Here is a 27119-nt window from a genome sequence, read left to right as displayed (position 1 = left end):
TCCCAAATAAAGAATGATTGATTGGTAGGAAAACGGAGTGGGCAATTTTCCTGCAGACTTGTTTTGGGATTTTCCCAGGGTCTCTGGTCTGCGGGATTTAAAATTATGAGTTTGGTGGCCCTGAGGTCCAAAAGGTTGGCTGTCCTAGCTGATTTTGTTAAATATGAAAGGTGAATTTGGTGATTGGTGTAAAGACTATACATGTCCAATTCAGTCAACAATATACCCTATTGAAATTGTTTATTTTTATTGTAGCATTCAAATTTTAAATGGAAAAAAGAAATTGCAAAAATTTGCTGAAAGATATGTAAGCAAAGATAAAGGTAGATAAAGGTAGATCACCCAGTTACTACTATTCTTTTATTGCATGATTTGTAGTCAACCTTCCTTCCATGAAATTCAAAACAATGTATTTCATTCAGTTCAGGCAGAACATATACAACACAGTTCTTGTTCTTGTTCATGTAGAAGTATGCCTTCTATAGTTTAGTAAGAAATGTTTCCCAAAAGTTTACATAAGTTTATGTTCTAGCAATTCATTAATTGGAAGAAAAATCCATTGGGTTTAGTGCTATTCAATTGCTGATAAATGCTTTTTAAAAAGTTTCTTGTTGCATTGACCCATCTTCATAAAAATTGAATTAAAAATTATATTATGTGTTTATAGGCTTTTAACTTTACATTAGCATCAAATGTTTGAATAAATACCTGTCTAACAATCCCAGTGTGAACATAGTGTTTCTTATAGGAGCACAGCTTGTGCTGGAAATCATTTCTAAAAGTTCTGTTGTATGCCCTTAAGGCAGAATAGAAAAAACTTTTTTTTAAACATTTCTCTGCCATTCCCTCAACTAAGATTCACATGACGATAAAAGACTTACATTTGAAGCAAAATGCTACAATAAAAAAGTCCACAGTACACAATTTGTACCACTTTGACCCACCACGGCTGCCATAGATGCTGCTCATTTCGCAAAACAAAAAAGTTGGAAATTGCTGTAAGAATTATATGCTTTGGGTTCTTTTATTCAGGGCAAGAATATCTGGAGAAACAGAATGAGAAAGAGACACAGGTGTGTGATGTTTATTTTGAGAACAAATTTACACGAATAGTTTAATTATAGATCGAAATAGATTTTCCAAAGAGGGGGGGATAGCTCCAATAATACTTCATCAGTTCCTCAGATCAATACTGGTGAATGCAATCTCTTGAGAACTTTCCAAAGAATTTCAACAATTGGGTTTCATTTTCCATATCTGCTTTGTTTCCATCCTTTTCCCATGATAAATCTATCCATCATATCAAGAGCCCTTTCTGGTTGGTCATAAGGCAAAATGTGTCCTCCTCCTCGAACAATGACCTATGGAATTATATAAAAAACAAAAACAAATTAGAGATATCCAAAGGAATGGATGGAAAAATGTTCCAGGACATATTAAACAGTATTATCTATTGGAACTATATTCTATAATCTTAGTCACTACCTATTATCTGATCTTGTTTAACAACTTGTACATGGAAAGCAGATAATCAAACAATCACCTACAGATCCTACAATTTATGTTAGAAACATACCCATAATAAGCTTCAAGGCTGCTCTTAAGAGTTCTGGAAATGTCAGATGGTATAGAATACAGTTGAACAGACTATTAGCTATTCAGCACATATAACATCATTGCTTCAAGAACTGCATTGGTTGCCAGTGTATTTCCAATACAATTCAAGGTGCTGGGTGTAACCTTTAAAGCTCTCTATGACTTGGGAAAAGGTTACCTGAAGAACCGAGAATCCCAGTTGATTCTACCCGTCCAATTGGAATTGGCAGGATAGCAGCCTCTGACTCCCAGCAGTCAAAACATATCAGCTTAAGGAAAGATGTGTCTTTTCTGCCACAGTTCTTGCCCTATGGAACATCCTCCCTCCTGAGATTAGGATATTGGCCTTTTGCAAGGCCTTGAAAACTTAGCTATGTGCCTGGTTTGTATGTAAAGAACTTTGTTTCCTGAATGCATGACAGATTACAATATCCCTTGGTTATTTTTTGTATTGGATTTTAACTATTTTAATTATTTTTATGATCATTGCCCAAAGTTGCTGGTTTGAAATGGGAAATTATATAAATTAAACAAATGCAGGAGAGATAAGCAGCATAAAAATTTAATGAATGAATGAATGAGCTACAAAGCTATCAATAGTTGCATTAGTAGTACTTTAATTTAATACTACCAGTGCTATTAAATTAGTAGTTTGTGTATTAGTAATTGCTTGGTTCAATGTATAATGTAGAGCTATAAACCACAGTTTACAGGATCAATGTTTTGCAAACACACTGTTGTATAACCAGACAAATCAAACTATAGCCTACATAATATATAATTATAACTATATAATGTGTGATTCTAGTGATACCTCAAGTTTATTTCCTCTTTTCAATTAAGATTGCATAACCATACATAAGCATTATCAATTTAAAATGAGATTGGTATAAGGGAAAATGGAGACAATGAAAACGAACATTTCACAAGGAAGAAAACTTCAGGACTCACATGCAATCATTCATTTACTCATTCAGTAAGAGAACACTTATCTACTCTATACAAGTTCAAATCATCAGGACCAGATGAATTACATCCCAGAGTTCAGATGAATTACACCCCAGGGTTCTGGCAGATATGATCTCATAACCACTGTACCACTGATCCTGGAGCACTGACGATCTACTAGAGAACTGAAAAAAGAACTAACACAATTCGTAACTTCAAAAAAGGTAAAAATATGGATCTAGGAAATTACTAATCAATCAGACTGACATCAATACCTGGAAAGATCCTGGAAAAGATAATCAAGCAACAAATCTGCAAACACTAAAACCTAATATGGGCTTGTCAAAAATAAATCATGCTGGACAAATCTTATTTCATTCCTTGACAATGTGACTAAATTAGCAGACCAGAGAAATGCTGTAGACATAATTTATTTAGGCTTCAATAAATCATTTGACAAAATGGACCACAACCTACTTCTTGGTAAGCGAATTTTTTTTTGGATAAACAGCATCACCACCAGATGGATTTGTAGCTGGCTGATTAACCACACTCAACGTGTAGTCCTTAATGGAAGCAAGTATGCAGTGGGATACTCTGAGATTATGTGTTAAACTCAGGACTCTTCAACATCTTCATAATTGATTTAAAGGGGGGAATAGAAAGGGAACTTACCAAATGTGCCAAATATAGCAACCTGGTGGGAATAGTCAACACTTTAGAAGATAGATTTAAGATCCAGAAGGATCTTGACCCTATATTGGGCTCTAAACAACAAAATAAAATCCAACAATGAGAAAAGTGAAGTTTTATACTTCGACAAGAAAAAACGAATGCACAGATATAGAATAGGTGGTACCTAGCTCAATAGTGGTAACTGTGAGAGGATTGGGATTCCTAATGGACAATCAAATATGTCCCAGCAGTATGCTGCAGCCACCAAAAAAGCCAATGCAGTCCTAGGCTCCATTAACAGAGAGAATCAAGATCATGTGAAGTGTTAGTACCACTTTATAATGCTTTGGTAAGACCACACTTGGAATATTGCATTCAGTTTTGGTTAACATAACACACACACACATAATACACACACAAAGTTGAGATTTTAGAGAAGAGCAACAAAGATGATTAGAGGACTGAAGGCTAAAACATGAAGAATGGTAGAAACTAGGTATGCTTAGTGTAATGAAAAGCATGATAGCAGTATTACAATACCTAAGGAGCTTTACCTCTAATCCTTCAAGACTACCCTTCTATTCTGCAATTCATGGACAACTATGAGGAGATAATGCTAAACATCTTACAAATCCCTGCAATGTCATTCTAGCTTTGATGGAACTGCAATGCTAAAGTTCAACAGACATGCATACACTATTTTGAAAAAAAAAAAAGACTAGACAGATTTTTTTTCCTTCTGTGTCCAGAATTAGAGAGAGTAGAAAAAGAAAAAAACTAACAAGATTCAATTCCAAATAATATTTATGTACAAGCAGATAGAACTCAGAGCCTTTGCTTACATTTACCCAGTTCTTCTCTGACTGTGGTGTTTAAAGAAAAAGAAGGCAACAGCTGTAACATTTCAGGGTGCTTTCTAATCATTCAGCTTCAAGAAAACAAAAGTATTTGAATGCCAGTGTTTCATGTGCCTGCATCTTTTTGACACATGTCCCCATATCCTGAATATTACCCCACTTAGTTTAAAGACTGATTTGGATAAAATGAAAATTATTTACTCCTAAGGCATATCATATGACACCTCTAAATAAACTTCTTTCCAGACTTGGCCTAGAAAGAGACAATACATTTGAATTAAAAGATTGTGTAAGCAAATACCATATTTATTCTCTCTCTCTTTTTCTCTCTCTCTTGTCTCACACACACAGAGACACAGATCATTCTAGCTGTGAAATTATTAAATGAAATAGCAATGTGTCTGGTAAGGACCTGAAAGTCTATGAGAGTTCTTATACAAGCAGAAAAATATTGTGAGATTGCTGGACTTGAAAATTGGAGGAATAAAGGAAAAACTAAGAGACACACAAGGAAAGAGAAACTATATTGAGCAAACATGCACTTTTATGTTACTAAAATTATGATTACATTTTTATGAATAAATCAGTTTTAAAGCAAACTCCAATAAGATTTGGATTGTTCCTTTGGCTTGCTTAACAAAGTAACTTATTTGAAACCATGACTTAGCTATGAATTGTTTGAAGCAGAATGGAATCATGGATTATTCCTTCTTCCAAATGCACAGAAGGAGAACATGTGTGACCCAGTCTTTTGCATGGACTCTGTGCAAACTATAATGAACAATAAAGCACTTTTTTTTTTAAATAGTGGAATGTTAAAAGTAAACAGCATTTTAATTCAAGGAGTTATGGAGAGGCTCTTTATATGCTTTTTAGTTGCTCTTATCATAGGTGTATTTTATTAACTACCAATCTCAGGCCAATATTAACATCTATTTTGTGATCTGTTGTAATGACGAGGCAGTCGAGTTGTTTGATCATGAACAACTGAATTATGATGATGATCTTTACTGGAGTATAGTCTTGCATTTATATACATTTTTAGTTATCCTCCATCATTGGTTAACTTTGGTTACTGCTTAACTTTCGTTACTGTTTAGTACAGTAATCCATACAATTAATTATCTCTAGTTAAAGTCTAACATATGTTTACTTCCCCTCTCTAATCCTCCTTTATCCATAGATTAGTGACTTTGTTTGCCTGAGTTGTATTTGCTTGGAAACATTCTTTATCTGAGGTTTGCCATCTGAGATTGGAACATTCCTGCAATTACAAGTCTACATATCCTCCTTTTTTATTTTAAATGGAGGATTCAAAGATTTATAAATGTATCGCAATTGTAGAGGGTTAAGAGAGGGGGAAGGGGGATGAAACAATGTGAATAAATTTGGAATACATTGAATAAAACAACAGGTTGCAATTAGTACAATAATAATAATTATAGCATAAAAGAAAAACTCTGAGCCAAGACCAATCAGGGAGCCAATTGGTTAGCCACTCAAAAGGTGAATAATGAGCATGGATATTATTTTGAATGTATGATTGTAAATTGGCAAGCTCATCCTCAATAGTTTTATTCAAAGAATGAAAATGCACAGCACATCCACGGCGTCCAACTAACGTAAAGAACCCTTCCTAACGAGCTAAAAGATAGTCTATGGCAAAACGCTGCAAGACGGACTTCAATCTCCAGATGAAGATTGAAATCCGGAATCGGGTTGTGAAGGCCCTGATGCCATGCCATGATACGGACGAACACAGCGCGCTGGAACTGCACTGCTTGTCGAGTAGAAGGATCTTCCACAGCGGCATAACCGCAACCCCAGGTGATCAGCGGTGTAGGGCCTTTCCAGATTGGATCTGGAGCTTGGCGATACTTTACCAAAGGCCTTGCTAAAGATTCAGTAGTTCAAAAATGCAAATTAACAGGTGAGTCTGCAAGAGAATCTAAAAAGGTTAAATAATTCCAAGTATATAATGCTACAGCGATGAGATTTTGAATCTTTCGCAGATGGTAAGGGCCAGACTCAGTTTGTAATTGTTTCTGAAGCAATGCCTTAAAAGTACGATGAGCTCGCTCAACTATAGCTTGACCCTGAGAGTTGTAAGCAATTCCATGCTCTAAAGTAACATTCCATTTCTGACAAAAGGTTTGAAATTTCTTACTAATATAAGTGGGGCCATTGTCAGTTTTAACTGAGAAGCCGACCCATTACAGCAAAAGACGACAGGCAATGAGAAATAACATCTGAAGTACGTTCATGTTTTGAAGCAGTAACCCAAAGGAAGTGTGAATGAGTGTCAATAGACGTATGAAGATAACAGTATGGCTTAAAGGTTGAAAATTGAGTTATATCCATTTGCCAAATTTGATTAGCTTGGGTTCCTCCTGGGTTGACACCCACTGGAAAGGGAACTGCCAGTTGCTGACAAGCTGGACAAGCATGGACAATATTCCGGGCTTGAGATAATGAAATTTTAAATTGCTTTGCAAGCGATTTGGCATTTTGATGAAAATAAGAATGACTAGCAACAGGATCACCAAACAAAGACGCAACATCCTTTAAGAATTCATCTGCCTTCCGATTTCCTTCAGTCAAGGCATTAATAAAGGGAGTATGACTTTGAATGTGTTCTACATACAAAGAATACAAGCGAGTTTCCAAACTATTCTTTAAAGATAAAAACAAGGATAACAAATTCTTATTCAAAGAAAGAGTACCATAAGAAAAGGGAAGAGATTCCATAGCTAAATACACATATTGAGTATCAACGATCAAGTTAATAGGTTGGTCATTGAACAATGTAAAGCCAAAATCACAGCAGCCAGCTCAGCACGTTGAGCTGAAGTCTGCGTGGCAGTAAATTTAGAATACCATTGTTGTTGAATCTGCCAGACAACCACACCCCTTGTAGGTGATCCATCAGTAAAGACTGTAAGAGCTTTAGAAATAGGATTTCGCACAAAAATGGAAGAAAAGGCCAGAGTAGTAGTAGTATCAGTAAAGTAGTAGTAACCACTATTCTAGGATCCTTGGGTAAAGAATACAACAAGTTTCCCACATATTGAGAAAAGGCTATCTGATATGATTCTGAAATCATCATCAAATGCTCATGTTCAACTTTTTGTACGAGTGAAAGCTATGCTAATGAGATCCTGTCCTGGAAGATGTAAGGCTCGTTTAACCTTTAATAATCAAATCCTCTAATGCTGATTGATAAGGATAAATGTTTCTAGGCGGAGTAGCTGACAAATTAATCCATTCATGAATGTTGACCGCTTGCGGGGACACATTAGAATAAAGACATCCCATGGGTAAGGGTGTAGTGGGAAGAATAGCTAAGCAAAGTCCTACTGTTAAGGATGTTATCCTGTCCACATATCGATGCTTAAACTTATTCAATATTTCTTGAAGGCATGTTCTTTGAAGATCAGTTAATACAACTAGATCTCCTGGTGATTGTGCTCCCTTCAAAGACTGAAATAAGGGCAACATATCACCAGTTGTAATGTAGAAGAATGGGAGTGCCCAATTAATAATGCCAAGTAATTTTTGCCATTGTACTAATGTATATGATTTCTGTACTTGTAATTCAGGAAGAATTGGAATGGAGGAATTGTGCAACATTCTGTTTCCCATTTTTCTTTTTTATAACAAAAACAGGAGTATTCCAAGAACTAGTAGAAGGTTCTATATGACCAGCAGCCAATTGTTCTTGAACCAATTGTTGTAAAGCAGCGAGTTTTTCCCTTGATAATGGCTATTGTTCCACTCAAACCGGCGTAGAACAGAGCCATTTAAGAGGAAGAGCCATCATCAAGAATCAAATGGGCATCAAGAAGAGAAAGGATATCACGGCCCCAAATATTAGTATGAATATCTAGAATGTATGGTTGTAGGAAAAAGGACTCACCAGATGTTGTAACATTAATTTCTTGAACACTCTGCCAAGCAGCTGTAGAACCTCCTATTCCCCACAATGAAAGAAATTGTCGTTTTTGGCCACTGTACTGGCCACTGTAAAGAGAAGATGACAGTAACATCGGCTCCAGTATCCAATAACCCTTGAAATGGTTGTTTATTAAGGAAGAGCGTTAACAAAGGATGAGAGGAGTTCAGCTGATGAAGTAAGCCTACAGATAAAGAAGTTGATCCAAATCCTGTATCCCCACGATTACCTATACCAGGAGATGGAATTTCATATGGAAGAAGAAGCAATTGAGCAACAGAAGAATTACAAGGAAGAACTTGAGGAAGATTCACCCAAATCTGAATCATGAGGATACCAGTGTAATCTGAATCTATTACCCCAGGCACAACAAAATAGCCCTTTTTATGTGCAGAAGAATGAGGCAAAATTAAGCCAACTAATCCTGAAGGAAGAGGACCTTTAAATTGAGATGGAACTATTTTAACTTCCATGGGAAATTTAAACTCAATTTCCTCTTGAGTGATTAAATCGATCCCAGCGCTACCGGCTGTGGCTGGGGAGGAGTGAGAGAGACTGCTGGAGGAGTCAGAGTGATGGGAAAGGCACACTTTGGATTCTGGGTGGGTGCCACACCCATTGGCAAGTTTCCGACCGAAACCGATATTGATTGGCCCAATGAAATCCCTTTTTACAAATAGGGCACTTCTTAGAAGGACGATTCTGAGGCATAGAAGGTGTAGAATGACAGTCCTTCTGAAAGTGGCCAGGCTTCTTACACTTTAAACAGTTACCAATTGGTCGCTGTCCTTTCTGAATAGCAGCTGCTAACATATGCATTTTATAAGTTTGTGATCCAATATCCTGGCAGACTCGCAGCATATCTGCCAGAGTGTAATGAGCAGTAGCCTTTAACGGCTGTAAAGCTCTTTTATAATCTGCATTAGCATTTTCAATAGCTAACTGGCGAAGAAGTGCACCAGCAGCTTCCTGATGATCAAACTGCTGTCTAATTGCTTTGGACAGATGCTCAACAAAGTCAGCATAAGGCTCATTGGCATTCTGTCGAATGTTTGAAAAATTTGCTCTAGGTTCTCCAGCTTGGGGTACCTTAAGAAAAGCATGAAAGGCACATTCAGAAACAAAAGTTAACGTAGCTGGAGGAAGAACAACTTGAGTAGGAATTGTACCAAACGGTCCAGAACCAAATAGCTGCTCAATTGTATATGCTCCTCCTCCTCCTAAAGCAGCAGCTTGAGCATGTCTCATATATTCACTCTCCCAAACCACATATTGCATGGATGTTAAAATCATGTGAAATATTTGCTTCCAATCTTCAGGGATCATTGTATAACCATTTTTATTACTTTTACAAGTCCTCTTGTAAAATTACCACTAATCCCATAGTCTGTAACTGCCTTTTTTAACTCTTAAGATCTGATAAGGCAGACCCTCCCATTCTGCTACTTGCAGTCCAAGCTGTGGCCCCTGTCCAGGACGATATTGTACTGGACAAACAGACAGGAATTCTGCAAGTTCTGTTCCTGAGACAGAGGCATCCCTTTTACAAGTCTCTACCATTTTCTGAAAAGAAGACTGAACAATAGAATCAGGAGGCTTTTGCCCTGTATCTGCAGGAGCTGAGGGAATTGAAGACATATATTCAGGTGAAGAAGGGGGACAAATGACAGCATTAGTATAACGTGAAGGTGGAGATGTTAAAAGAGAAAGTTCATTGTGACCAAATTTTTCAATTGCATGCCTACATAAATGCCACACATGCAAAACTTCTATTTTTGCTCGAGGTTCAGTATGCAATGTTTTCCCAATACATTCCCAATCAGTTAATTTTAAAGACCCCTTTTCTGGGTACCATAGGCACTGAGCTGTAATCTCCTGGACCAACCTTAAGAGATTTCTCTGTGGTACCTCGGTATTATTTTTCTTCAACAAATAGCCTAATTCATCTACATGCTTTCATCCTTTGTTCCTCAGAAAGCGAAGACCCCATACTTACAGAAACCAAAAGGTCGAAGAAACCACAAAGGGTTGAAGGTGCACCAAATCCTTGCCGGACGAAATAAGAGGGACCCTGTTCGGGCGCCACTTGTTATAATGACGAGGCAGTCGAGTTGTTTGATCATGAACAACTGAATTATGATGATGATCTTTATTGGAGTATAGTCTTGCATTTATATACATTTTTAGTTATCCTCCATCATTGGTTAACTTTGGTTACTACTTAACTTTGGTTACTGTTTAGTACAGTAATCCATACAATTAATTATCTCTAGTTAAAGTCTAACATATGTTTACTTCTCCTCTCTAATCCTCCTTTATCCATAGATTAGTGACTTTGTTTGCCTGAGTTGTATTTGCTTGGAAACATTCTTTATCTGAGGTTTGCCATCCAAGATTGGAACATTCCTGCAATTACAACTCTACAGTGACCTTTTCATAATATTAAATAAAAAATGATTTTAAGTGGAGTTTTGATTGCTTTTAATGCATTCGGTTTGGCTAATTCAATAAACTATTTTATTGCAGTGAAATGGAATACATCCTTATTTACTTTATATAGAACCAATGTAAGCTAGCACATTTTTTATATTGTCAGGAGACAGGAATTTTTTTCAAAGTTTAAGGTTCTTAGTATAAATTAATAGTAAACGTTTCCTTATGACACAGCAAAGCCATTGTATTTTAAACTTAGCTGAAAAATACAAATTAGAATCTTTGTATTTGTTTTGATATTAGGACTGCATTAACTATACTTAAGTGTCTGAAGAATCCCAAAACAGTAAAATATGTTTGTAAGGATTTGTATTGCTGATTGAGAATGTAATTGTTTGTGAAAAGCCAATGCAGAATAATAGCCTGTTTGTAGCTTTTCATGAAGGGACGAAGTAAGTCTCATAGGCATATCACATTTTTATCTAGAGTTAACAGTAGTAATTCTGATCAATTGTCCACCCTAAGGAAATAAGAATAGAAAGAAGATTTGGTAAAATAAATTCTTGCTGCCCTTCATATCATTAACAAGTTTTGGATGGAGAAGAGTGCGTATATGAGAGTCAGCTTGGTCTGGTGTTTAAGGTACCAGGATAGAAAGCAAGAGACCGTGATTCCTGCCTTAGCCAGGAAAGCAAGCTGGATGACCTTGGGCCAATCACTTTTTCTCAGTCCAACTCACCTGCCAAAGTTTTTGTGAAGAAAATAAGAGGAGAAATTTGTATATATATTTTTGGATATGTCACTTTGAGTTATTTGTAAAAATAATAAAATATACACATAAATAAAATAAACTATCTAAAGTTTTTTGATTAGTGCTTGTAATGTTAATAAATGCATAGTGCAGAGAGTGGGAGGAAATGCTTTCATCTAAAATTAGATTAGACACAATCACATGCAATGAAAGAAGTGGCGCAATATTGCACTTTAGCATGCATTACAGGTAGTCCTCATTTAGTAACCATTTAGTTATGACAATAATGAAAAATAACTTTGCAAACAATTCTTGCATTTACAATCCTTGCAGGTTTGCAAAGCAAAGGAAAGCTGAAGTAAGCATAAGCACAATTGCAGTGATTTATTTAGTGATTGCTTTGCTTAGTGACCAAGTTGCCAGTTCCACTTGAGGTCACTAAATCAGGACTTTTTCTTCACTTGATTTTAGAGAAATTCCTGGATTAGAGTAATTTGTTGGTATTCCTATGACAGGATAAATAACCAAGAGGTATTGTCTTCAGGATCATCTACTAAGGTTATATGCTGATTATAGACTGATTATAGAAGAAGTTATCTTTTCTTTTTTTCTTTTGATATTTTTATTCTTAACATGTATTTTTATATAAACATGGAAGAAACTCTCCACTCATTAGCACTGATGATGTTACCTAGTTGAGTATTGAAGCATCTGCAAGCAAACAATCAAAGTCAGAGAACACCAAGGACTCTACAGTTCAACCCTGAGCTGCACATATTCTAATGGATTTATCTTTACTTTCTTTCTTTCTTTCACCTTCCTTCCTTCCCTTCCCTTTCCAAATTCCTTTCTCACAGGCTGCCAGATATATGATAAGGCATACAATCAGAAATTCTTATTATGACTTCTAATAAAATGTGTTAGTCTAAAAAAGTGTTACCAGAGTCCTGATCTTTTGCTACCATAGGGCTTTCCTTCTGCTGTGTCATATATCATATATGTTTTGTTTTTCTTAGGAAATGGTCCACCTCACCTGATAGAATTCACCCACTTGGTGTACATAGCCAGCAACTTCAGGATCTTTATCGTGTATTCGCCATACAATTCTCTCAGCGTTTTTGTATTCTTTCGCTTTGCTCCATGGCACAGTGGGCAGAAATCGTTCAGTAAGTGAAGCTGCCACAATGATATCAAGTTGCCCATTGTATAAGAGAACCTGGAAGTCAAATATAAGTATAAATACAAGTAAAGCAAAATAATATTTTCACTGCTTGTTTTGTTGATTTTTATCAATACATATACAATACATATAATTGCCATAAAGAATGTATTTTTCTTTTCTTTCTTTTCTTTTCCCCACTTTTTTGCCCGTTTAGCTTTCTTTCTTTTTCTTATTTTGTATTAGTATTATTTTATTCCTTCTTTAAAATCTTTAATAAAAATTATGTACATTTATGTTTATATATAAATATAGTCTCCCTTTTCTCACTCTTTCTCTCTCTACTTATCTATCTATATACAGTATTACAGCTGATATCTATTCACTGTAGATTATACAGAAATAAACAGCAGCAGCAAAATATTAAGAACATTAGGCTGTGCTATCTAAATGGAAAGGAAAATTGACAACAGATGTGCTCAGTTCAGGAATTTATGCAGAGGAAGTATCAAAATCTCAAGATGGCAGTTATGACTGAAGCCCTGTCCTTCCCATTTTCTTTTTTTTTTTAAATATAAAAAAGAGATAAGGCTTCAGTCACATGGTTATAGCTGCCATCTTGATTTTTTTCTATTTTTATCTTAGGAAACCAGGTTTGGCCTAAAGATTCAGAATCATAGGCATTTCCCTTAAATCTTTGGGCGCTCCCCCCACTGAACATTATTCAGTATCCAGAGACTAACATTAATTATATTCATTTCATAAAAATATTAGTTTAAATATGGTTTATTACTGTATTATTACTTTGGCTCATCTTTTTTCATGTACAGTTTTTTTCATGCCACCTCAAAGTTCAAATGCAGCACTTGATTAAAAAATACTGTGAATTCCCAATTCACAATTAAGATATTAGATTGTACATCATTTCAAAAAGGAGATTTTATTAATACAGAAACATACTTAAGTCTACAAAGGTGACTTAACTTTCTCTTTAAATCTTATTAGGTACTTCTGATACTCTAGCCCATTTTTTGACAGTAAGTTAGCACAATCTAATGTAATCACAACGGATATTAAAATTTAGTATGACAATATTTTTTCAGACAAATGCTGGATAGTTCCACGATCATCTCAAAAGAGTGTATACCATATATTGAAAGATAATTGTAGTGGCAAATGTACTTCAGTAAAAAGTAAATGTATATTTATCAAAACAGATAAACAGAATGACCATGGGTGGGGAAAAAATATGAAGTGACTTCCAACTTCCTGCTAGCTTCCCATTGACATTGCTTGTGGAAAGGAAGGAGCATTGGAAATCATGATCACATGACCACAGATATGCTGCAATAGCCATAGCTCTCCAAACAAACCAGAACATTATAGAAAGTTGAATTCTTTGGGAGTAAAGGGTTCTCAATTTTTATGCATTCTTAAAGTTAGCAGGCTAAATTGAGGGTACAAATAGATAAACACAATGTGGGGTTTAATGGTATATACCGTATTTATCGGCGTATAACACGCACTTTTTTCCCCCTGAAAATAGGGGGCAAATGATGTATGCGCGTTATACGCCGATATAATGTTAAGAAGCCAGCGGAGGCCGGGCGGTGCGAGCGGAGGCCGGGCGGTGCGAGCGGTGCGAGCGGAGGCCGGGCGGTGCGAGCGGAGGCCGGGCGGTGCGAGCAGAGGGCATTATTTTGCATTATTTACCTCAGGGGTCCTCAACCACCGGGCCGCGGACCGGTACCGGGCCGTGGAGCACTCTCTACCGGGCCGCAAAGAATTTTTTTTTTAAAAAATGGCGGCTTTCTTCACCTTCGGTGAATGCTGCTGGGATCGGGGATCAAGGACACAAATGAAAGAAGGGGAGGGAGGAAGCAACCGAAGCCTGTCCTTCTCTCTGGGTCAGCTCTCTCAGTCGCTCTCTCGCTCCTCCACCAGCACAGGAAGAAACTGCTTCAAAGAAGCGGGGGGGCTTTTCCTGTCGCCGCAGCTTCCCGAAGCGCCCGTTTCTCCCCACCCCCCGTCCGCCCGCCCGCCCGCCCGCAGTGCTCCGTTCTGCCTGCCTGCCTGCCTTCGTTAATGGTTGAATCGGAACAGCTTCGGCTGAGTAAAAGAGGCGAATAGTTATTATTCTCAGCCGAAGCTGCTCCCAAACAACCAGAAACTAAGGCAGGCAGGCAGGCAGGCAGAATGGGACACTGTGGATTGAAGCGCGCGGCGGGTGGGAGTGGGGGTGAAACGGGCGCTCGGAATAGCTGCGGCGACAGGAAAAGCCCCCCGCTTCTTTGAAGCAGTTTCTTCCTTGGATGGTGGAGCAGCGAGAGAGCGAGCCTCCTTCTCTTCTCTTCCCCCGGTCCTTGCAAAAATTTTCTGCTTGAAACCGGTCCCTGGTACAAAAAGGTTGGGGACCACTGATTTACCTTATAAGTGGTAATAATATTAATAAAAAAAAAGTTCTGAGCTACCCTTATTTTGCTTCAAAGTTTTTATTTAGAAATTTAATTTTTTTTCCTGAAATTTCCCTCTTAAAATGAAGATGCGTGTTATACGCCTGTGCGTGTTATACGCCGATAAATACGGTAAATACATGAATACTCTATATTGGAATTTAACAGCAAACTCTAGCAGAAGATAAGAATCCTTTATATTATTCACTTTCATAGAAAGCATACGTGCGTTTTAATTCCTTGTTACTAAAATATGCTAAGCTTAAGAATCTTTTTATAAGATTCACCAATCTGAGAAAGATTGTTTTTCTAAAAGAGGTTGTTTTCCAAATCAATAAAAACTAGTTGTTACACCAATAATATGTTGATTATTACAATTATACTTGTAAGGATACACATAGTTTGTCTAGCCTATATGCCATGCTATCTGCACTGCTTAATAATTCTCCGTGAAGAATACAGGGGCACAAGTGAGAGGTATTTATTTTTTGTATTTACATTTCAACTGAGAAATCAAGATGATTATTTGGAGACACCCCTCCCCTAATTTTATCTCTCCCAAAAATGGTCTTAGTAGATAGATCAGAGTAGGAGAGAAAGATTAATCCAAATTTACTCAGTGAGTTGTATGCCCAATAAGGTTGAAACCTATTATCTCCTTCAATCTAATTCCAATATGCTAACTCTGTTAGCAGCTCTGGGTAAATATATTCTATTAATATTTATGTTTTAATTTTTATTGAATATTTCATTTTTTTTCTTATCCCTGGCAAGGTAACTATCATGCCATAACCAACTTTTAAGCCACGGCAAAAAAAAATATTGCTGACTTGTAAATTAATGCAGAAAGAGTTATATGAATATCTCTCATCCCTTCAGAACAGAAAAACAAGGATGCACTTAGCTAAAAATTATTAAATTATCTTTGTGAAACTTTCAAATTTTTTATACACACACTTAAAACACTATACTTGTATTTTATAAAAATACAATATTAGTCATAATAATATTGAATAGTCAGGTTCTAAAATTAACAAGTAAGAAATTCAAGCTGGAATCTTACTTACTCTATAATTATCCATTAAAACAGCCAACCAAGGTTTTATTGTCTTCATTATATCTTCAATCAAGTGCTCTTCAACCATAGAACCATCATGGAAGGTCAAATTTCCAACATGGATAGATTTTCTTATGTTTGGCAGTGATAATAGCTTTCCAAAATATTCCTGATCTTCAGGCTCCTGTTATTAAAATGATAAAGAAAAAGAACACATGCAAAAGTATTTCATCAAAGCAAGAAAATAAATTAATACATGTTAGATAATTCTGCTTTCTTTCTTATAGCAGCCAATTGTACTTAACAGTGTGTCTGTGAGAACTGAAACAATTTGACCTTGCAGTTTCATTTTCAAGTTTGAAATGTTTTCTGTTTTTCACTGATTAATGTAAATACACTAAATCAGTTCTGATGCTGGAATATTACTTCACTAGTTGCTCTTTTAAATAAGGGTTGGCTGGACCAGAACCAACAGCCCAACTCATTCAGCATACTGGCAACAGGGTTTTTATACTATTTGCCCTAAGTATCTTATACAAAACTTTAAAATACGAAAAAAATCTATGTAGATAACCTAGCCAATAGCTTTAGACCACAGGTCTGGAAATAAAAAAAATATCTCCTCAGGAAGAATGAATTTTTGCAGAGCAAACAGAGAGAATGAGTTAGGACACTGATGAAGAGAAAGATACCTATGTTAGTATAGCAGTAACGTTGTCTTCATTGACCTCTTGATCTAGTAAAACAAATAACTGGCTATGAGGGCTTAAACTTAAAGAGCATCAGGTTCCCAACAATTCAAACCTGAGTTACAAATATTCTCTTCTATGGCACTACAATTCTGGTCATAAAGAAAAGAAGGGATCTTTCCTGCAAGCCTTCAAAGACAGAACAGAGTAAATCCATTCTATCATCTGGTCTGGTTGGTTTTTGCAGAAATTCATACCACTATCATCTTTTTGGGTCTATAGATTAAACATGTATAAATACAGTGCATTCATAAAGTATTCAGACCTCCTTCACTTTGTCAATTTTAAACTGATTCTACAGTTGTAATTCATTTTTTTCTCATTAATCCCCACTCAGTATCCCATAATGACAAAAGTGAAAACAGAACTTTAGAAATGTCTGTAAATTTATTAAAAAGAAAAACACTGAAATATCACATTGGTATAAGTATTTAGACTCTTCACTTTGTTGAAGCATCCTGGGCAGCAATTACAGCCTTGAGTCTTTTGGGGTATGATGTGACAAGCTTTGCATACCTGGACTGGTGAGTTTTCTGCCATTCTTCCTTGCGGATCCTCTCAAGTGCAGTCAGGTTGGATGGTAACCATTGGTGAACAGCCATTTTCAGCTCCCTCCAGAAATGTTCAATAGGGTTCAAGTCAAGGCTCTGGCCACCCATGTGTTGTCTTGGCTTTGTGCTTAGGATCGTTGTCATGTTGGAGAGTGAACCTTTGGCCCAGTCTGAGGTCCCAAGCACTGTGGGTTTCATTGAGGATATCCTCCATTCAGCTTTCCCTCACCTCTGACCAGTCTCACAGTCCCTGCTGCTGAAAAACACCCCCATATAATGCTGCCACCAACATACTTCCCTGTTGGAATGATATTGGGCAAGTGATGAGCATGTCTGGTTTCTTCCAGACATAACATTTAGAATTGAGGCCAAATAGCTCAATCTTGGTTTCATCAGACCAGAGAATCTTGTTTCACAATCTGAGAGTCCTTCAGGTGTTTGTTTGTCTGTTTTGCCATAACAGTGGAGGGCTGCAGTGATAGTTGTCCTTCTGGAACTCTGTCCCATCTCCACACAGTATCTTTATAACTCAATCAGAGTGACTATCAGGTTTACTAAGGCCCTTCTCCCAATTGCTCTGTTTGACCGGTTGACCAGCTCTTGGAAGAGTCCTGGTTATGCCAAAATTCTTCCATTTCAGAATTATTGCTCAGTTTGACCGGGTGACCAGTTCTTGGAAGAGTCCTGGTTATGCCAAAACTCTTCCATTTCAGAATTATGGAGGCTACTGTGCTCCTAGGAACCTTCAGCATAGCAGCCTCTATAATGCTGAAATGGAAGAAGTTTGTTGTAGCCTTCCCCAGATCTGTCCTGTCTCTGAGTTCTGCAGGCAGTTCCTTTGACCTCATGTCTTTGGTTCTGCTACAGTAGGAGTGCCAAACTTGCAGCCTGTGGGCTGGATGCGTGACGCACTGGCACACCCACCCACATTTTAGCGAAGGGGGGAGAAGTCACAATACATCATGTGACGACAATGCGATGCTGTGAGTTTGACACCCCTGTGCTACAGTATGCATTGTCACCTGTGAGGCTTTCTATAGAAAGAATGTGCCTTTCCAAATCATGTCTCATAAGTTTAATTTACCATAGGTAGACTCCAATCAAGGTGTAAAAATATATCAGCGACGACCAAGAGAAATGGGAGGCACCTGAGCTAAATTTCAAGCGTTGTTGCAAAGGGTCTGAACAGTTAATGTCAATGTGATATTTCAGTTTTTCTTTTTAATACATTTACAAACATATCTAAAATTCTGTTTTCACTTTGTCATTATGAGTGTAGATTAATGAGAAAAAATGATTTTCAACAACTGTAATATCAGGCTGCAGCATGACAAAATTGACAAAAGTGAAGGGGGTCTGAATACTTTCTGAATTCACTTACATTTTCAATATATCTGCCTTTTCTCATAAGTACTTACATTGCACTGCAAGAAATTGAAATAGTTGCTACATCCTGTAACATTCTGAATATAAGGATTTCCAGTTTTATCACCATTCAACAGAATATCAAATACCTGATGAAGAAAATCATGTAAGTTCAACTTGTTCATTTTCATTGCTGAATATGTCAATTGTTCATTGGTCTACAGTTACCACAGCTAGAAAAGAAAAATTGATAAAATATATTTTCACTAACAAATACTAAAAGAAAGATCCCTCTTTGCATCAAGACCCAACTGAATACCATGTTTCAAGTCATAAAAGAAAACTAACTCAATCAAATGTCTCCAAAATAAGTTGAGAGGAAATGTCATTTTGTTCCTTGGAAAAAGTATGGACTAGATGACCTGGGCCCTTTCAGTCTGAACCAGCAAACATTTTCTTCTCCTTATGTAAAACAGAAGCTATTGCAGTTATTATTCCAGAGATTAAGCTTGCTTGCATGATATCAGCAAAAGTCAGTGTAACAATTATTTTTAAATAAACCAAGTTTTTTTTTTTTTCTTCTTTTTTAAGACGATTTTGTAAAATACTATATGGAAGATTCATTAGATTGTTAGAATGCAAGATGCTACAATGTCACTCACGTCAGTTAATTGTGTATGGTAACTAACCTCTTTACTTTTTTTTCTAGTGACTGAAAAAAAAATTAGAATACTTATTTGTGGATAGAAAAGATATGATAAATATGTCTAAGCACCCTCACAACTTCCAAGATTACTTTTCTTCCAATTTCTGGAAGTAAGGAAAAGCTTTAGGACATTCAGAAATCAACATTAAGAAAGTAAGGCAATTCATAAAAGAGATGCCTATGTAAACACACACTCAAGTGTTCAAGTTTGAAGGGAGTCCAATGTAAACTTTAGAGGAACATAGGAGAATGACTTCTCTCCCTATTAGTTTTCTTTTTGCTGCTGCTGCAATCAAGTTTGTGACCTCCATTTGATTTCCTTCTGACCCCTTATTCTGCTCAGATAGTTTTAATTGCTGAAGGCCATCATGTGGGCCTCTATGACATACTTCAAAGGCTTCTTTCCATTTCTTCTGCTGGATGTATTGTTGTCCCAGATTAGTCTGATTCTGAACATATATCCTCTGCTTTTCATCTACCAAGCCAATCTGATATAAAAATTCTGCATAGCCTCCCAGCATCTGATCAAGAAAATGAACACTATTAGTCATGATTATTTTCATTTTAAAAAGTCATTTAAAAGATTGAAAAAAAACACAACAAAATCAATACATTTTTGCTGAATTTTGTACACTTTTACACTTTTGTAACACTATACACTGACATTGTAATAAAATGTCAATGGCTTTTAAACAACCATCTTGCTAGGGTTGCACCTAATTTGAAATAATATATTTAAGGTTAAAAGCATTTTAACAGACTAGATATCGATCAGGATTATGCTCTTTTGAGGTCTGCAATTTCAGAATATAAAAAATATAGAAATCATACCACTTCAGGGTCACAAAGACCATCCCCAATGGCAACACCTTTGAAGTTGATCTTTATCTTTGCTGTAGGATTATTGCTATGAATATAATATCCAATGGCTGGCACATATTTTCCTGCATAAGACTAAAGATAATACAACGGTTGAATCATTAATATGTAGAGATTTTTTATTATATTGTATATAAACTAGTAGGCTGATACCCTTAGTTAATCAAGAGCTTCAGATGTATGCAAATTTCAATATCCAGGCAATATCTGAACAGCGGCACATTAGGTAAGACTGTTATATTTGCTTACCACAATATCTTAAGGGTTCACATCTTTCTTTGGAAATAAAAATAGAATATGAAAATGTTCTGTGTTAAGAAATCCCTTTATGTCTTCTTTCTTGGTCAATTGGTATCAAAAGAAAATTATACATTTGTTTAAATAAAAGAAAAGGAAAGGAATTTAAATTCTTTATGTTCAAGCTAATGCTACAGGTTAAATTCGGAGGTCAAAATTAACTTCTGGCTGAAAAATCTGAAAAAAAAGAAAATAACTTTGTTTTCAACCCCTGTTTTCTAAAACAATAAAGAGGGCTACTTACAATTCCCTTGCCTGGTCTTTTATGGAATTACCTGTATTATTTTACAAAGTTTAAATCTGAATTCCTGTATGCTCACGTATATAAGCTCTACAACTCAGAATGTTAACAAGGGTAACTGGAAAAAACACTGTCTTTCTTCTATTTGTTCTGAGCTACGGTGGCGCAAGTGATTAGAATGCAGTACTGCAGGCTAATTCTACTGACTGCCAGAAGTTTAGGAGTTCGAATCTTATCAACTCAAGGTTGAATCAGCCTTCCATCCTTCCAAGGGCAGTGGAAGGGCTATAAAGCACTGTGAAGTGGTATATAAATCTAAGTGATATTTACCTTTCTTGCGGGAGAATTGATTATTCTCTCAAAAAGTACTTATAGAAAGTTTCAATGGAGCCTCCAATATTAAAGTAACTTAAATTAGAGCTGATAAATCAGTGCCATTTAATAAAAGACAGTTTAATTATTATGCTTTCCAAGTACAATTCATGATATAACCTTTATCAATTCTGCTTGCATGATTGCATAATGATATCACATTTAGAATTAGAACAGAACAGGGTGGGATTCAACCAGTGTTACTACTGGTTCGGTGACTATGTTTTGCGTGCACATGCACGCTTTGCTGCACGGGTGTGTAAAAAAAAAAAAATCAGCTGTGCTGCCCAGACAGCTGAAAAGCGCTGTGCACGGGTTTGCAGCATTTGAAAAGCCTCTTTTTTCCTGCTTTTTCAACCTCAGCTGTGTTGCGCAAAGCAGCTGAGGTTGAAAAAGCAGGAAATAAAGGACAGGTAAGAGCCCGGGTGGGCAGGTGGGCCAAACAGTAGCAAACACAGAACCGGTTCGGTGTCTGCTGCTCTTCAGAGCTACAGGTTCTATAGAACTGGGCAGAACCGGTAGCATCCCACCTCTGGAACAGAATATATTGTTCCAAATGTTATCTCATTTTGAAATAAATTTTGCTGAGTAACCAAATTACCTGTCTAGAACTCTTGCTGGTTACTGTCTATCAGCAATTGTATTAATTAATAGAAGTTTTATTTCTTCTAAGCATTTAACATACAAAGTTAATAGAATATGTTTGTATTTAAATAGAAATTTACACTCACAAATTGACAAATGTTTAAGCAAACTTACTTCTCCAGTTGCATAGAAGTCATTTTTCTGATAATCAGGAAAAAGCTGGAAAAACTGAACAATTGCACTGAAATGCAGATATAGTATCAATTAATACACACACTGAGAAACTGTAGTATAAGCTCAGAACTCACTTTTTGGTCCATGGAGGAAGCCAGATTTGCTTAATGATTACACAGTTCACTTAACATCTGCAGTGGTTCACTTTACAGTCATGATGAAAAATTGGGCATAACTAACTTAACAACCACCCAGGCTTAGGAATGGATATTTAGGTTTCAATTTTTGTCATAAGTCAGGACAACCTGTAAATATTAAATACTTTTTATAAATGTTTTATGTTATTTTTACAACCAAACCATCTTCCCTTTGAATGTAAATATTAAATTTATGCAACTCATTCAAAGAGATCCTTCACAACTGTGTTAGCATGAGCAAAGCACCACACCTTGAAGTATTAAAACCAGTCATGCATATCCTATGGAAGTATTGCATGGCTGCTATGAATGCTCTCCTTGGCTTTCTGTGTGTATTTAAGTGAGATAATCCTGCACAGCTGCTCCAACAGATGCACACATACATACATGGACAAGCAGGGATACATGGATATCTGGAAACAATAAAGAAGCCTTATAAAAGACAGATGCTTTAATACTTCAAAGATTGCTGCAAATGCTTTGCTCAGGTTTAGTTCTAAATCTCTACAAAAAGTTGTGCAGGACTTACTTTTGTGCTTATTTTAATGGAAAAAAGGAGAAATTCAGCTTTAACTTACCTATACAAATCCCTTCCTACATCATCTTCATTCTTCGCATATCCTTTCAGATCATCTGTAAAACTGAAGCCAGTTCCAACCTGATAGTTAAAGAGAACCAAGACATGTGAGGACAAAGAATTTCAGTTTTTTACTGATGTTTTCCACATCAAATAAAACTAACTATCAAATTAACTATATAGTTTTTCCTACAGCTATAAATTGTTTTAGTCTGGTTTTGCACTTAGTCTATATTCATGTCTATTCTGAAGTCAATTACATCAATTTCATTAATTTCATCAAGACCAATGGGCAAATTTGTAAATTAGTAAGTTGTTTCGATATTTGTATATTTTTATTATATTGTAAGCCACTCAGAGTTGCCTTGAACCCTGAGATAGATATCAAATAAATTTAAGGATAAGAGAGGAGGAGGAGGAGGAAATAAGGTAAGATTTCCTATTAGAAAATCTGGATTCCCATTTTTCTCTTTTTTTTCAGGAATAACTTATGTGAGTCCTTTTTATGTAGTAGTAATAAACTTTTAGTTGTTGATTGGACTGTTGATGGCTGGCTATTAAGTCATTGGCTCTTATTTCCTTGTGCTGCCAAGTCTTCTGCTTTTAAGTACCTGATAAACTGGTGGTAAATCAGCATTACTATTGCTGATAGAAACACTCTTCCTTTAATATGGGGGTGCCTATACCATGATGCTATTCATACTATAAAGAATTGATGTTCAAGTTTGTATTTTAATTAAAATATTATTCATTCTTAACTTACTGGGTTGTCAATATACAGCATGGAGAACTTAGAGGTCCAAGGAAACTTTCGTTCAGTCACTGTTAAAGGAAGCAAAGCAGAATAAGATTTCAGCTACCATCAATATACCAAACTGTGGAAATATGAGGTGAATTCGGCATACCCAAATACATTTTGGATATATCACCCTCCCCCCCGAAATAAAAATAAAAATAAAATAGTAATAATAATAATATTTCCAAGTATAGGATTTGGGCTCTGAATTCCTGTGTAATGCCTTTACCAATGATGCTAACATAAAACAACTTATGATCAATTCTTCTATATGTTAGTCTAAGTTAATATTTCTAATATATTTATCTACATTGTCCTTGTGATTAAAGATATATTTAAAATGCATTGCAGGTAGTCCTCAAGTAACTGGCTTGGGGACCAATGCGTGTTTTGCATTCTGAAAGTGAATAATGGATTACAAAATGCCCCACTTCCTCCCTGTGTGGACATTGTTCCCTTTTTTACCATCTTGGTTAATTTAGTTTTAACTTCATTTTAAAGATCTTTATTGTAATTTTAATGTTTTGCATTACTGAATAAGCTTACATTACTCAGTAAGCTGACAATATAGGCAGCTTATAAGTTTATTAAATAAATAAAATAAAGTTATTACCATAATTGAACCCGCAATTTTAATTGTACATCATGATGGCTATAAAATGGATTATCAAGTGACCAGACTCAATTATAGAACCTTTTTTTGTAGCAATTATTAAGCAAATACAGTGGTTATACAAGCAAACCAATTGTTCAAATTGGGGTGTGATTTGCTGGAAACTAGAAGGAAATACATGTTTCTGATAAAAATGTTATCAGATGGTCATTTGGCTTGCAGAATGCTGCAAAATATGGTCATGTGACCACAGGTGGGTGAGGCCTGGATTTTGGAACTTTGAAACCAGATTATGTCCCATTTTGGAGGTTTGTTATAACTTCTAACTAAGACTGGTCATAAGTCAAGGACCACCTATATGAGATCAGTTTTCATGACTAATTCTACTTTAGTCCAATTAGTAAATTATTTATTTATTTGTTGAATTTATATTGCTGCCTATTCTACTTTCAAGTTATTTTTATTTCAGGATGGTGTAACATGTTAAGAGTAACATTTAATTTTAATTAATATGTATATATTCAATACCTTCAACTATGTATTAATCCCACAGTCCATGCATCTAGGATTTTAAGTGTAATTTTGCTTTTATTTTATAACATTTTAATTGAGTGGGGCTCCTTATTTCTTGCCAGTAAAAAACAGAGATTAGTAATATCTAGCAAATAAACAGGAAACATGACAATGTTATTTGTGCTTAAAGTTGAAAAGATATTATTTTCAAGCTGACAGACTGACCCAAGTTTTGTAACATTGAGTTTTAGCCATATTTCATCTCAAACATAAATGTCAGTTTTGCATCAGCAAATATCCACTTCCTTACTTACACTTAAAATTTGGGGGGGAAATGAATTGTAAAAAAAATGAATATTCAGAAATAAAAATAAAAATACTCCCATGTACTACACTAGAAACAAATAAAATACTTGCAAGAGAGGTTCTTCTGAACAACATATGGCCCATGTTCAACAAAGAGGCCAAACATAGATGTTCCTCCAGGTCCACCTTGGAGCCATAGTAAGACAGGAGCCTTTTCTGGCTGATCCTGAAACCATAAGAACAAAAAGATTGGAACTATTGTTGCATGTGCTGAAATACTGTGTTTATTTTAACAGATTATAAGGGTTAGGGTTGTCATGGTTTTATTTTATTCTACTTGATCTTCCATATCATGGTTGTTATCAAATTCATTATGTGTGATGACTGTTAGGAATATAAGTCACCTAACAGGTATTTGGGTTAGAAATATATAAACCAGGATAAACATTTTAAAACTGTATCTTTAAGAAAATGCAAAACTGTAATTAGGTGTGGTTTCTCAAACGGCCATAAGATGGAGCCAGAAATCTGGTTTGTTTTAGTCTGAGTCTCAGAAGAGAGTGTGAGTGTATCTCTGTTTCCTTCTGTTGGAAAGAGTTGCCGTTCTTCCATTTCTTCTAATTGACTGATATTACTGGATTTAATGTAAGTCTGATACTGAACTGTTTTTTGACACTGGACTTTGATATTTGGATTATCCCTGGATTGAAAACTGACTGATTTAACTTGTGAATGACTTTGGATTGCTTATTTTGGAGTTTGCTTAAACTTTTCTGGAAGTAAAAAAACCTACATTTACTGTACAGTGTATCTGTGTGCTCTGTGTATATTATTCAAACACTTCTCTCAAATACGCCTCCCTGTATGCGCTCATTCTCCTAACGGGGAATTACCTCAACAATGACTCTCATGGATGCTTCCCCAGATACCACTCTAGAATGTCACCTTGAAGTAGGATGAACCAGTTCCAAGCATGTCTGGAGGGGAGATGGTCAATGGCTCCAAGTATCTTTTTGGGAGGGATTTGGCTGAAGCATAGCTGCAAAAGAGCTGCCTGAGGCTTCATGTGGGAAAAGCACACAACTGCAGCCAGTCAATGATGAAGAAGAGGAACTGCTTTTTGCATTTGATCCAAGAACAAGTAGGACAGAGAAAAGGCAGGAACAAAGAAGGTCAGCCAGATTACTCATGAGAAGAAAGCCTCACGCTTCTTGATATGCTGAAACAGAAGCTGGCTATTTAAGACAAGCAGACAGATGGCAGTGATGATGGGAACATGTTCATTTCCTAACTCTTGTGTTTTCTAGTCGTTATGATTCTTGCCTTGGTTTGGAATGACATTGTGCCTTGACTTGGATCGTGCCTTGTGAACTTTGGACTTTTTTTGCCTCGTGAACCTTCTTTTACTGTGGATTTAATTTTGCCTGGTGGGCTTATTTTGATTGGGAAATTTTCAACTGCCTCATGGACTCATGGCCATTGCTCTGTGAACTAGCATTGGTCTGCTTGTGGCTGGACTTAATTGGGATAGTTTTGGGTTTTTGGTGGTCGTTTAGGAATACTAACAAACCCACTAAACCATTGTTAAGTGTGAGTGTGTGTGTGAGAGAGAGAGCAGGACAGCACAATATGAGGGTTTTTGACTACTATTCTTAAATGGGGCATTGGTGCTTACCTGATACACCTATTCTCAGTGAGCTGTGAAGAGTATCCAGGCATAGGAGGTGCTTCTGTCTCTCATTTTATAGGCTGAGCTGATTTCTGAGGACACTCCTTCTTGTGGCTCCTCCCTAGTGTCCCCAGTTTTGGCAAAATTGAACTGATAAGTTCACAGTTGTTCTCTTTCACCTTTGCTCTGCATAGTTGGCCAGGAACCACACCAGACAGTCTCTGGGTGGGGCTGGATGTTCTTCACAACTCACTGAGAATGGGCATATCTGGTAAGCACCAACGCCCCTTCTCCAGATGAGCTGCTCAGAGCATCCAGGCATGGGACATACCAAAGCTGGTGTGTCCTACAGGAGGGTCTCCATCTGGTCTGGAGTCCCCTTTTTACATGTGGACCCTTTGTAATAACTGTCTGCCGAAGGCTGATTCCACGGAAGCAAAAATGTCCAGTTTATAGTGCCTTATGAAAGGCAACAGTGATGCCACATTGCCGCCCTACAAATCTTGTCGATTGACGCTTGAATAGCCCAAGCCGCCAAAGTTGCAGCACTCCTAGTTGAGTGTGCCATAATACCTGTTGGTATGGGCAGTGACTGTGCTTTGTAAGTCTTTGCAATCGTGGCTCAGAGCCACCTGCCAACTGTCGATG

The 27119-nt window shown here is 36.5% G+C and overlaps 1 protein-coding gene across 2 annotated transcripts in view; it reads right to left on the bottom strand.

Moving 5' to 3' along the window:
• Positions 1-1057: 1057 nt before the first annotated feature.
• Positions 1058-27119, bottom strand: part of CPVL (carboxypeptidase vitellogenic like) — a 42177-nt gene continuing 16115 nt past the window's right edge. For both annotated transcript variants that reach the window (XM_087945751.1, XM_026673599.2), the window contains 10 exons: positions 24914-25028; positions 23338-23396; positions 22576-22655; positions 21801-21867; positions 20084-20206; positions 19642-19773; positions 18600-18695; positions 15892-16065; positions 12246-12428; positions 1058-1361 (listed from right to left, as the gene is read on the bottom strand). In XM_087945751.1, coding sequence (XP_087801877.1) covers positions 1245-1361; positions 12246-12428; positions 15892-16065; positions 18600-18695; positions 19642-19773; positions 20084-20206; positions 21801-21867; positions 22576-22655; positions 23338-23396; positions 24914-25028 — 1146 coding nt within the window. In that variant the 3' untranslated portion in view covers positions 1058-1244. The remainder of the gene's footprint in view (positions 1362-12245; positions 12429-15891; positions 16066-18599; positions 18696-19641; positions 19774-20083; positions 20207-21800; positions 21868-22575; positions 22656-23337; positions 23397-24913; positions 25029-27119) is intronic.

The sequence above is a fragment of the Notechis scutatus genome, chromosome Z (genome assembly GCF_049901735.1).
Source record: "Notechis scutatus isolate UNSWTSFEM ecotype Mainland chromosome Z, rNotScu1.2, whole genome shotgun sequence".
Taxonomy (NCBI): domain Eukaryota; kingdom Metazoa; phylum Chordata; class Lepidosauria; order Squamata; family Elapidae; genus Notechis; species Notechis scutatus.
Note: the sequence above shows the minus strand (reverse complement) of the source record. Positions and strands in the feature narration are given on the sequence as shown.